This window comes from Podarcis vaucheri, assembly GCF_965113315.1.
Source record: "Podarcis vaucheri genome assembly, chromosome: 3".
Taxonomy (NCBI): Eukaryota; Metazoa; Chordata; class Lepidosauria; order Squamata; family Lacertidae; genus Podarcis; species Podarcis vaucheri.
The window spans coordinates 95,779,926-95,792,456 of record NC_138761.1 but is presented as its reverse complement, the minus strand read 5'-3'; the positions used below and the strand labels follow the sequence as shown (position 1 = coordinate 95,792,456).

General features: G+C 45.2%; 2 protein-coding genes and 1 long non-coding RNA gene across 5 annotated transcripts in view; 1 reads left to right on the top strand and 2 right to left on the bottom strand.

Moving 5' to 3' along the window:
* Positions 1-12,531, bottom strand: part of LOC309529927 (uncharacterized protein) — a gene marked incomplete at its 5' end in the record, with an annotated part of 57,011 nt that overhangs the window by 37,623 nt on the left and 6,857 nt on the right. The window contains one exon of one of the 2 annotated variants that reach the window (XM_082218404.1): positions 6,382-6,495. The exons of the other annotated variant lie outside the window; for it this stretch is intronic. Within the exon in view, the coding sequence (XP_082074530.1) occupies positions 6,382-6,495 (114 nt within the window). The remainder of the gene's footprint in view (positions 1-6,381; positions 6,496-12,531) is intronic. 2 annotated transcript variants of the gene reach the window in all.
* On the top strand, positions 1,158-11,736 carry CIMIP5 (ciliary microtubule inner protein 5). Of its 2 annotated transcripts, XM_082218398.1 has the most exons (4): positions 1,158-1,316; positions 5,393-5,548; positions 8,402-8,441; positions 9,545-11,733. In XM_082218398.1, exons 1-4 carry the CDS (start codon positions 1,255-1,257, stop codon positions 9,734-9,736), a joined length of 450 nt encoding a protein of 149 aa, XP_082074524.1. In that variant the 5' UTR covers positions 1,158-1,254; the 3' UTR covers positions 9,737-11,733. The 2 variants fall into 2 exon arrangements, with proteins under 2 accessions (XP_082074524.1, XP_082074523.1); XM_082218397.1 differs by lacking the exon at positions 1,158-1,316 and having other exon boundaries at positions 4,941-5,548; positions 9,545-11,736.
* On the bottom strand, positions 11,214-12,511 carry LOC309529984. The gene is made up of 2 exons (XR_014218582.1): positions 12,301-12,511; positions 11,214-11,746 (listed from the first exon to the last, which is right to left on the bottom strand). It is a non-coding gene; the product is annotated as an uncharacterized lncRNA (long non-coding RNA).

Genomic DNA, 12,531 nt, shown 5'->3' with positions numbered 1-12,531 from the left:
TTTTTCTCGATCTGGATCAAACCAAGCCTTATGAGGAATGGTTGAAGGAGCTGGAAAAGAGGAGATATAATGTGATGTCACATGGAAGAGGGAACAAGCTTGATTTCTCCAGCTCTGGAGGGTAGGACTCGAACAGATGGCTTCAAGTTACAGGAAAGGAGATTCTATCTAAACATTGGGGGGTACTTTCTGACAGCAAGAGCTGTTCAACAGTGGAAAGGAATCCCCTGGGAGGTTTTTAAGCAGACATTGGATGGACATCTGTCAGAGATGTTTTAGCTGAAATTCCTGCTGGACCTGGGGGTCTGGACTTGGGGACCCCGTGGCCGTTTCCAACTCTACAATTCTGTGATCTATGATTCTATGAACGCTGATTTGTGGGTAAAACAGATCAACATGCAGCATTCCATCAGAAACAACAGGATAGGTACAGTTTGTGGCTAAAGACATGTACACAACGCTTTCCAAACCAGAAGTGAAAGCCCAATGGATGCAGAGCAAACAGGAACATGGATAATCAGTGTCTGGAGGCAAAAGTGTGTTTCGATGCACACACCATGCCAACAAAGAACAAGTTCCCTTCTGGAGGGACAGGGCACTTCAGCAGATAAAGGAAAAACAGAGATATGTCTATGAAGAGGAGTCAGTTACTTGTTTTTTGTACACCTGGAGGGCCACCACAGGCTCCCCCATTCCCATGTTAAAGTCTGCTCCCTCTGTGTGTGGCAGGAAAGACAACTGAGGTTTTGGCCCTGAGAGTGGGGTCCTCACCCTCCCTTTCACGAAGATTTTTCCAGTTTTAATTCGCAAGCACGCAAGTTGTTACCTGCCCTATGAAGGAAAATATACAAGCACCAATAAATGTTTGACACGCAATCGCAAACTTGAAGGATGTTGCCCTGCAGATGGCAAAGCTCTGCTGTGAAAAGAGAGACGGCTTGTTGAGAAAGAGGCATAGCCCTAATCACAACCCATCTGTTGCCAAAGCAATCAGAAAAGCCACTTGCAAACCTTCTGCAAGTTCTTCAGCCAATGGGAATTTATTTGAACTGTAAACTGAAGCCAAAGTTGCCATGGTGCGCTCTTTTGCCAACAGGCCAGTTGGCTTACGCTAGCGATGTCCATGTGTATACTGTCACTCACAAAGTTGAAATCAGACAAGCAAAGTAACTTGGCCTGAGTTACCTGCATTGCAGGGGGCTGAACTAGATTACCCTCAGGGTCCTTTCCAACTCTGCGATTCTGCGATTCACTATGGCTCTTCAAAGTCCTTTTTCTAAGAAAACGGGTTTGGAACGTCAGTTTCAACCAAGGAGGTATGTAGAACTGTGGATTTTGCAGAAATGTTGTTGGTGACGCTGCTAAAAAACACACACACTGTGAGGTGATGTTCAAAGAAGTAAGATGGAGCCTAGATCTTCTATCGTTAACCTTCCAGTTCTGGTGAAGAAATGGAACACACGTGGATGGTTCTCACAGTGAAGCTGTCAAAACCATCACCACTTGAGGGGGTGTTTCTCTATTCCTCAAATGTAGTTCATAGAATTTATTTCTGCCATCTCATGGAGAATAACCATGCCCACATGGATATTCCTGGTGGCTACTGGCAGGGCTTTGGAGAGTCTCCAGCGTTGTCCCATGCTGTATGTGCGCTTTAGGTTCCAGCTCGCTGTTTCCATGCAGAATAGTGACCCAAGTAAGGCTAACCTATGGATCCGCTTGGAATAAAAACTTATGACAGCGCAGCAACACGAAGAAGATTCAGGCTACAGCAAGCTAACAAAATTTTCTCTCGAAGAGGATTAAGTGAGCAGGTTTCACTTCCGATATTCCTGGTCTATTTGGAAGTGGAGATATGAATGGCATATTAGGGCTGTCTTCCGAGTTGCACTAAATGTGTTTTCCACATGAAGGCCACAAACATTGCCGGATCCCCCAGCTCCCACCAGTTCCCGTCAGATGATTTAGTAAGAGGTCAGGGATGAAGGGAGAGAAGCCCAGGAAGGCTTGGGAGAGCCACAAGTTAGCTACTACTATTCCGCTATAGAGCTATTCCTGCCAAATTCAATGAGGCTACCACTGTAGAGGAAGTGCTCAGTGTTGTATTAATAGTAACAGAACAGGTAAAGCAACTGGTAGAACAGTCCCCAAAGAAGGCAGGACAAATTTCTGTTGTGCAAAGTTTTGCTGACTGGTTGCCAAAGTAAAAGTGTGAGAATAATTTCCCCATTTAGACAGGTTTGACTTATAATTTGTGTTTTGAAGAGAAGAAAGCTTTTTCTTTTTTTGTTTTGTTTTAAAAATGGATTTATATATGCTTGCAAATGTTTTGTTCAGTTTCAATTTGCCATGGATAACAAAGAGAAATCAAATCAGTGTGGTGGTGGCGGCAGCTTTTTCCCATTGTATACTTTGCCCTAAAGGGACGCGGGTGGCGCTGTGGGTAAAACCTCAGCACCTAGGACTTGCCGATCGCATGGTCGGCGGTTCGAATCCCCACGGCAGGGTGAGCTCCCATCGTTCGGTCCCAGCTCCTGCCCACCTAGCAGTTCAAAAGCACAATTAAGTGCAAGTAGATAAATAGGTACCGCTTTCTAGCGGGAAGGTAAACGGCGTTCCGTGTGCTGCTCTGGTGCCGGTTCGCCGGAGCAGCTTCTCACGCTGGCCACATGACCCGGAAGTGTCTGCGGACAGCGCTGGCTCCCGGCCTATAGAGTGAGATGAGCACACAACCCTAGAGTATGTCAAGACTGGCCCGTACGGGCAGGGGTACCTTTACCTTTTATACTTTGCCCTATAACACCCTCTTGTGGTTTATCTTTGTTTTGTCAGATACATCCCCTCCTGCCTCAGTAAAATAACAGGAAACCATGCGAATTTCCATTCTGCTTTTGGTATTGGTCTTCACTGGCCTTCTGAGGAACTGAGGTGCACTGTAAACGCAACATGCTATGTGCATTCATGCTTCCACTCATAAATTAGTTCCGTTCCGTTTAGTGGTTAACCAAAAAGGTTTTAAGCACTCATTCATAAATCACTGAAAACAAATATCGAAGCCATGATGTTCTTTCCTATAGGACCCATCCGTCACCAGCCCTTTGCTGAACCACCTTTGCTGCACCAGAACTCATGCCAGTGTGGTGTAGTGGTTAAGAGCAGTCGACTCGTAATCTGGTGAACCGGGTTTGCTTCCCCGCTCCTCCACATGCAGCTGCTGGGTGACCTTGGGCTAGCCACACTTCTCTGAAGTCTCTCAGCCTCACTTACCTCACAGAGTGTTTGTTGTGGGGGAGGAAGGGAAAGGAGAATATTAGCCGCTTTGAGACTCCTTCGGGTAGTGATAAAGCGGGATATCAAATCCAAACTCTTCTACTTCTTTTTCTTCTTATATGAAATCCCTGGTAGCTTCAAACAACAGCCATATAAGGACACTTCAGATTTAAAAGCAACGTACAGAAAGAAGCAAGGAGTTGAATTGGTGCTCCTATCGGGTCCCTTGCACCCTTGGCAATGAGATGTTGGCTGCTCAAAGCAGCACAGGAGTGGCTTGGGGGGTGGGCAAGCTCTCCTAGCCACTCTGAGCCAGAGTGGAGAGGCGCCATTTTTGTGCCCCCTCCTGGGCCTGCACCCTTGGTGGGGGTCAACCTAGCTAATCCCTAGGTACACCCCTGTAGACGTGTTGGGGGAGCCATATTTTCAGATGCATTGTCCCTATGCCTTCACCACCATCTGACCATGCAGAAATCTGGCCAGGTGAAACATCTCCTGGCATGAAGGCAGTGATGGGAAAGGTCTGACCTGCTTAACTGCTGTGCATAGGAGCTGGGCCAATAAAAATGGGCTGGAGGCTTACGTTGGGTTTATTCAATTTATATATTGCTTCCCACTAAAAATCTCCCACAGCAAATTATACCCAAAGTAAAACACACAATAAAAACCTGTGTAAGCATTATTAAAAAAAATAGACTTTGCAGCACAATATCATATTGCTGTCCAAATGTCCCTGCGGGGGCGGGGGGCGGGAATAACTTTGGCAGACACCAAAATGATGGCAAGGTTAGGAATGTGCAGGACTCCCTAAGAAGAGCACAAACACAAGTAAAACTCACTCTTGTTCAAGAAGATCTGACCTTGGTCAAAAAGTAAACACCTTTGCTCTGCATTAGCTTTGCTTTTTGCCTCCAAGAGAAGAGAGAGGGAAGCATCAAAGGCAAGGGGGATTTGCTCTGTTTCGTTTCTTAGTTTGATCTTTCTACCTAGTACATCTTTTATACTAGAGGTGGGGAACCTGTGACCCAGATGTCATTGGTCTCCAGTTCCTAACTGCTCCAGTCAGGAAGGCCAATGTTCAGGGGTAAAGGGAAGTTGGGAGTCCAACACACCTGCAGGGTCACAAGTTCCCCATCCTTGTTTTAGACAAAGCATTTAGCAGTTGCTCATCACCTTGTCCAAAAAGCAGCAACTATACAAATCTCACCTGCCCAAAGCAGAAGATAGTTTGTGCACATGTGTGACCCCAGGACTGATATTTTTGTTTCCAGCCAGGTCTTAAAATACATACCTTTGCAAAACAAACAGATAACAGAAGCAGAGGATTGAATACCACTGCAGCTAAAAGGGAAATTCCTAACCCACAAATGTCTAGCCAAGCCCTCTAGCAGACAAAAGGTACATGCCCTTTTGTCTGTGTTGAATATTCATGACAAAGCCAGTCTGGTTTCCAATGGAGACAGTAAACACACTGGGAAAACCCAAGGCTCTTGGGGTGTTTGGTTTCAGCTGCACCACCAGAACAAAAGCTACCGTAGTACTAAGCTACAACAACAGGCTCTCCTTACACAATCAGTGGGCATTCTGGGGATTCCTGAAGCAATGAGGGCATTAGAAAGGGCACATCAGTGTGGCTTGAGTTCCAGGAACAAAAGCTTGCTACGGACAGCTGATAACTCAGAGCTTCCAATAGCAGCATCTTTAGCCTAGAAAAATATTATCGTATGGAATCTTGCCTCCATGCAGTGCACAGATCCAGCTTCGCAACACAACACTGTTAGGCCATCCAGTAAGTGTGCACAAACCCAAACAGGAAACCTGCAGAACCTCTTCAGACATGTTGCGTGCTGGACACCAGGGTTTCGATTTGTTTCGCTTACCTAATCAAATGCCTAAGGGAAAATGCTGGCTAAGGAAAACTGCGAATGTTTAGGGACTTGCTAGCACTTGCCCAAGCTTCTTGGGGGTTGGTGACCCAGGATTGCTTGGCAGAGAAAAGCTCATATAGGATGGGGAGCAGAGCAAATGGACTCAGGAGGACAACATCGGCGGGCTTCCGGTCACCGGCTACCAGCCCTGCAGATGTGAATTTAGCCTCATCCTCGTCTCCTTCGCTCAGCAGCAGCCAATCTGCAAGGACTCTACTGGCTACCACACAGAGCTCGGTGAAACAATCAAGCAAAAGCCGTGGTGGAGAGGAGCAAGAAGCAGACCAGGTCCGGCAGGACACAGTCTGGAGAGAGTTTGTGGAGGCCGAAAGAAGGGCGACGAAATATTGGTGAGTAACCCAATATCATTCTTCCCCTGACAGAACTGTACTCCCAACTCATGTCTGACCACGGGTGGGCATCCTGGACTGCCAGGACAGATGGGGAGTTCGTCCAGGCTTCGGCTCATCCCACGGCTTTCCCCTGGGGAAAACGCACCATTTGCCACTCAATCAGAACGAAACATCAATTGGTTTTTCTGCAGATTAATGTTTGTTCTGATTCAGCGGTAAACAGTGGGTTTTCCCCAGGGGAAAGTAGTAGGGACAAGGAAAAACACATTCAGAAAGCATGGGATAATTGGGAAATGTCTAGGACTCATGCTTTCTAGGCACAGGACAAGCAGTCCAACCCCCCTTTGTGCCAGGCCGGGGGGGGGGTTGGATTGGGCAGAGGTACCTCTATGCCCAGTCCAGCCTGTCCGCTGGCCAGCGTGTCTGCAGATGTAGTGGTGGTGCAGCTGTTTTGTCACAGCCTCCCACTGCCCACCTGGACTGTCCTATATTACTCATTGGGACGCAGGTGGCGCTGTGGGTTAAACCACAAAGCCTAGGACTTGCCAATCAGAAGGTCTGCAGTTCGAATCCCTGTGACGGGGTGAGCTCCCTACTGCCAACCTAGCAGTTCGAAAGTATGTCAAAGTGCAAGTAGATAAATAGGTACCACTCTGGTGGGAAGGTAAACGGTGTTTCCGTGCGCTGCTCTGGTTCGCCAGAAGCAGCTTAGTCATGCTGGCCACATGACCCGGAAGCTGTACGTCGGCTCCCTCAGCTAATAAAGCAAGATGAGCGCCGCAACCCCAGAGTCGTCCATGACTAGACCTAATTTTCAGGGGTCCCTTTACCTTTTATATTACTCATAGTGGGTGCTACTGTTATAATCTCCGTCTTGGTGCATTTGCCTATTGTCTTGTTTCTTAGGGCTGTTGCTTTGCACAAAACGTCTTTGCAATGTATCTCTGTAAGAAAGAAAAAAAGCAAAGATAGGGGCCAAATGGTTGCATGCACTTTGCCCCATGTGAAGAATATTTTCGTCTTTGAGGGAAACGCAGCACAGGAAAGGCCCTTTCATTTATATCGTGAGCACTCTGGTAGATGAGGCAAGGAGCTTCTTTTTTTTAACGGTATGTGCGCACCAGGGCCAGCAGGATTCTAGGGCTTCTCACGCAATGGTAAATTCAATACTTACTCCATTTCATGGCAAATGAAAGCTCTCTGGGGGAAAAGAAACTTTCTTGTTTTGTAGGCTTTTAAGAACTGGGGCTACCGATTGCTCCAGCCACTCAAGCATTACGCCAATCCTGTGCTGCCTTAAAATAATAATAATGCAGTAACAGCATGAGTAATAATAGCATGATAATAGTTTAATAGAACATAGGCATCTGGGTCAGTGGTTTTCCCACCCACCCCTCTTCAAACTCTGCTCTAATTGAAAGGTTTATCTAATTGAAAGTGTGACCACAATTACACACATGCTCCTGCAATATGAAGAAGGACATTGGGTGTATTCTAAGGCAGGAGAGGGTGGAAAGAAGATTGGGAACCATTAGGAGATGGATGGATGGTTTTGAAGTACGTAGCTCATCAAGCATTTCTGACCTCCTTGCTTTTTTTTTTTTAAACCAAGTGCAGCAACAAAAGGGCTGCCCCCACAAACAAATTGGCTACCCGATTTGCATCAGTCAGATGTAAATGTGCACTTGTATAGCAGGTCATTCCACGTATGGTCCATGAGGTGCAACAGGCAACCAGCTCTGCCCCACGAACCAACATTTTGCACCTGGTTCTGGTTAGCAGACCTTGGAGTAGTAGTAAAAAAAAAAAGCATATCACATAGGCATGTCTTCTAACCGCGCGTATCATAGAGTTAAAGTGAGCAGGTGCAAAAGATGGCAAGGATCCTGCACCTTTAATATATGTGTAGAAGAGGGAATTCCAGCAGGTGCAGCTTGCACGAGACCTGCTGAAATTCCATCTTCTACGCAACCATTAAAGCAGCAGGAGTTCTGTCCTCTTTTGCATCTGCCCACCCTAGATGTGTGCAGGTTTAGAACACATAGGGGCTGAGATGAGCAGTTTTCAATTCAAGAAGCCATTGGTTGGCCTCCTCTCAGCAGCCAGAAACATCATAGCCAGACACTGGAGAGACCTGTCAGGAGGAAGCATGGACCAAAGGTACCAAATAGTATGGGAAACAGCCTTATTAGAAAAAACTAACCTATAAGCTGAAACTGACATGGGGACAAATGGAAGAAGACGCCTTTACCCCGGTATGGCTCCCCTTTATCACATACACAGCCCAACAAGACAACAACAAGAATGGAGAAGGCACACGAATCAATATGGCTAACCTGATTCAAAAACGCCCACCCACCCCACTCACACATGAAAACAAAGTTCACCACAGCCAATCACAAACAAACAACCACACCCTAGGCCAACCCCAACCTCTCTCGCCACCAAAGGAACACAAGCGAATAGCAAAGAGAACCTGCACAAGCGACGCTGACACAAAACCCCACACAGACATTAAGTAAAATAGAAACATCGCCACCGGACCCCACCCCCACTCACCATGCCCCCCCACCTCTTCCCCCCTTTTCTTCCTAAGGTAACACTAATGTCTCAACAAATGAAACTGATCTGTAGAAAATGTAACTTGGAAAAAGAGACATTGCACATACTTTTGTAAACAAAGAAATCTTTACTAAAATATGTTAAAAAAAGAAGAAGCCATTGATTGGAGCCAGCCCTCTAACTATATCTTTATTCTAGTCCTTTTAATGCCATCTTTAATTTCAGAACATCTGGCATTGCTATGCTTGGCTAGCAAAACTAAAGCACTCTCTCTTTATTATTCCAAAGGTACCGGAACTGGAGTTTCTTAAAGGACTACGATCCATTGGTAAGTCAAAGGCGAACACCCCTGTTACAAAAGGGATGAGGAACTTCAGAGTGGTATAATTAAGGTATTCTTGCCTTAATTATGCTTGTTCGTTTCTGTCTTCTCCCCCCGCCACACACACACACACACACACACACAACAATGGACCCTAGCAGGGGTCCACAAACTTTGGAAGTTTTTGGTAGCCAGGCAAACCTTTGCACACCAATGCTCTTTCCCACAAAAGGTTGGGGAGTGATATGTTCTCATGTTAAGCTTGGGAGATGCTCTGCCTAAGTGCTGACAGAGGGCAGTATTAATGCCTCCTTCCCAGAAACATGCAGGGAGTGCATGCTGAGCACAAGGTCTCAGAGATTTTCTTGCCCTTATCCATGCTTGGGTCATGGCTGGAGGAATCACCCAGATGTTTTGTTAGCTTATAGTTCCCTGTCTCCCATCCAATGGAGATAGGAGGCTGCTTTATAAAATGACAGACCTACTTAACTTCAGCAGAAAAAAAACTGCCTACAAGTCTCTATCAAGCAATTCTCCTTTCTCTTAAAAAGAGTTTGTTTTACTCTTGTTTGTCTAGGTTTCTTAATTCATACTCATTGTAAATATTATTCAAATTCTATGCAAGGTGCCTTGCTGTCAGAAGAACATCAAAATCTCACTGCTTTCGGAGATGAGGCTGATGAGATTTCTCCACCCTTCTTTCAAGCACAAAAAAGATATGACTGCAAAGGGAGAATTGTGGTCACGCTTAAGAGGGTGCTACCAATTCTCTCCTTTTCAGCATGGTGGCACCAGGTGGCTGACAGGTGAGGGACCCCACTCACATCTGTTCATGTGGCCTGCAGGATGGTGGGGGCAGAAGGAAGAGAATTCTAGATCTGGACCATTAGCTGAATCCAGTTGCCCACCCCTGTCTTACAGAGATTTCTGGGAACTGTAGTACTACAGGATATAGACAGTGAACAGTTATACAATTTTAGTTCATACAGGATTATGTTGAAAACCGGTCTGTAAATACTTGGAAATAAAGGAAGTAAATGCAGTATTTACAGAAGCATTTTCTGTTTGTTTGAGGCAAGCTCACATAACTTGACGTTTCTTTTACCCAGGGCAGGATAAAAGAACCTGAGCAGCTTCCTGAATACATGTCAGTTTTCTCAGACAAAATTCCGAACACCAGCGGACATGTTATTGGCAGCAGAATGAACACAGATCTCGGCAAAACACTAGTAAAAATGGATTACTTCATCAACTATGGAAGAAGAAAAAATAAACTTGGACAGGAACTCCAGGCTTCCTAGAATCAGAAAAAAGAATTCTACTCCCCTCTTTTAAAAGAGAAACTACTGCTTTAACTACAACCACCTACAACCAAAAACAATAACATGCTTTCTCTCTCTATATATATGCCATATTTCCAAAGGCTAGTTGAAATTCTATCCAAATAAGGCATTTAGTGATTTCAAAGTGGACACCTGAGAACATACGGACCACATTTAATATTTTTAGTTTCAACGTTTTAAGAAGTTTATGGAGCTGAATCACATTCCAGAAGCTTATTCTGTGCTGAGTTATGTTAGAGAACCAAGAGGTCTATCTTTACCAAATCTGTCATATTTTGGCAGCTTATATTTGCTCTACGAAAAACTAAGAGCCGTCTACATTATCTGCCCACAGGCAGTTGCCATCATTATATTATATTCATTGCATCAAAGAGAACCAAAATAACTTTCACAGTGATATAGTGACCTGTGAAAGGACATGCAATTTAACAGCTATGCAAGTGAGAAATGATTTCATTCAAGGTTACAGTTTGTTCCAAATTTGACCTTGCATTCTGCATAAGCTGTTGTGGGGAACAGAAAGTAAGTTGTGACCTCCTAGCAGACAGTGCTGGCCAGAAGGCTGGCTGGCAGCTTCTGAGCAGATTGTTAACAAAGCAATTTGCAACGATTTTGTACAAGATCTTCAGAGCAAGGAGAACCAAAGCTGTCCTTTCCTGATGTTTGTTGGACCACAAATCCTATCAGCCCCAGGCAGCAAGAATAATGGGAGCTGGAGTCAAACATCATTTGGAGAGGACCCTGATCTAGAGTCCTACGACATTATTTAAAGGTCCATGAGGCCACCGCTTTGCTGAAGGTAAGCAGATCAGCCCAATGCCTGGATGGGAGACTGACTGGGAAATAAGAGTCATGGAAGATTGGTTGTACAATGAAGGGTGAGTTTCTCTCAAATGAAGACTGCATGGATTGCTTCTACGTATCTGCAGCCTTCAGCACCAATTGACTACAACTTCTCTTTACCCTATAGTTATAGCTCCTTTATGAACTATCACCAGTTCGCCATCTTTCTTACGCAAAGTGGTCCAGAACATTACATAGCAAAGATCTGGTGGTGCCAAACAGGGGGTGCTTTGAGTGTACAAAGGCAATCCCTCTCACTGAGAAAAAGTTTCAGGACAGGTCTGTGGATGGCCATACCCATTCAAAGACGAGGATAGTCCCTGTTGTGTCCAGTGCTGGAAGTGGGTGTTTAAGACTGAGCTGAAGGCCTGATGCGCAATGGCAGAAGAAACTGACCTGTTGTCCAGATAAGGACAGAAAGTGAAGGTCCTGGAATCGATAATGTCAAATTAAGGAGCTTAAGAACTCTGCCCTAAGCAACTTAAAGGAAGCTGTGTTGGTCTGTGAAGTGGGCGGGGGAATAATACACCATCTTGAAAATGAATCTAAAAGCTGGCCTTATAGCTATAAAACCCAACTTAACTTCTTGCACTTTCTCCTCATCCCTGCCCTGCACTTTGTGTAATGTCTTGACAGATGAAGAGTTCAGGAGAACTTGAAAGCTTGCCACTATGTTATGGCAATTTGGTTGGCCCCAATAAAGGTAACGCCCAACTGTGGGTTTTGAATTCCATTCTCATTCATCCACTTCTGTTCACACACATGAAAAAGAAGTCTGGGATTCCCCCCTCCCCAAGTATATAATTGCTGGTAAACTACAGAAATTATTGCCTAGGAAACTACTGGAAAGCAGAGGAAAACAGAGAGTCCTAAGGGATCGTTCGGCAGAGGCTTTACGTCCTCCCAGTCCTAGCTGACTGAACTGATTGGACCCACTAGGGATGAATTGCCACTGGCTTCCTGTTGCCCTTTTGTGGGAACCAATTGTCCCTTATTTAAAATGCTTTTTAAAAGCACTCATTTACAGCTGGTCATGTACACTACAGCTGATAGAATTCAGCATGTGACGGACCATACTTGTCAAAAGAGTAATAGTAGAGTGACTCATTCAATTCAAGCTGGATGCTACCATATTGCAGCTAGATAAATCACTGAACTGTTAGGCTGGGGGAACCAGTCTCCTTCTACATCCACCTTTGTAGGTTAGGCTCAAAAGTACACAGTACAGTGGTACCTCGGGTTAAGTACTTAATTCGTTCCGGAGGTCCATTCTTAACCTGAAACTGTTCTTAACCTGAAGCACCACTTTAGGTAATGGGGCCTCCTGCTGCTGCCGCGCCACCGGAGCACGATTTCTGTTCTCATCCTGAAGCAAAGTTCTTAACCTGAAGCACTATTTCTGGGTTAGCGGAGTATGTAACCTGAAGCGTATGTAACCTGAGGTACCACTGTACTGGGTTAGCACTGAAGGAAAGTCACCATTGTTATTTACAAGGGCGTTTCCCAGTGTGTTTCCCATGAAACAGTAAACCTGAATGAAAACCCAGAGCAGATGAACTAAGGTATTTACTCTAGAATAAGCAGGTTGGTGTTTTGTTTTGTTTTGTTTTGTTTTGTTAACCAATGTATGATGTCTCAATGAAGACATCAAATGGCTTCCTGTGATGAGGAACATCTACATTTGCAATGTGTTGGGAATCCTGGAAACCAGCCTTGAAATAAATTTTTTCCAGAATCAACTGGCTCTGCCTTCTCTTTATCACTTTGCTGTGGGGTGCAAACCACTTTCCAGTTGCACCCGTGTTGATCACATCATTGGCCTGGGAAGCCAAGTACTGCCCACCTGACTAAGGGTAGCTCTCCAAGATCTTGGGGGAAATGCCTTCCGCAGCCCTGATAACCCCTATTAC

What these genes read in the sequence shown, in the direction of transcription:
- CIMIP5 (XM_082218397.1), top strand. Translation starts at nt 5,196, where the DNA reads ATGTTTAGGGACTTGCTAGCACTTGCCCAAGCTTCTTGGGGGTTGGTG. An exon ending in AGAAGGGCGACGAAATATTG is followed by an intron (nt 5,549 to 8,401) that starts GTGAGTAACCCA and finishes ATTATTCCAAAG; the next exon opens with GTACCGGAACTGGAGTTTCT. An exon ending in TAAAGGACTACGATCCATTG is followed by an intron (nt 8,442 to 9,544) that starts GTAAGTCAAAGG and finishes TCTTTTACCCAG; the next exon opens with GGCAGGATAAAAGAACCTGA.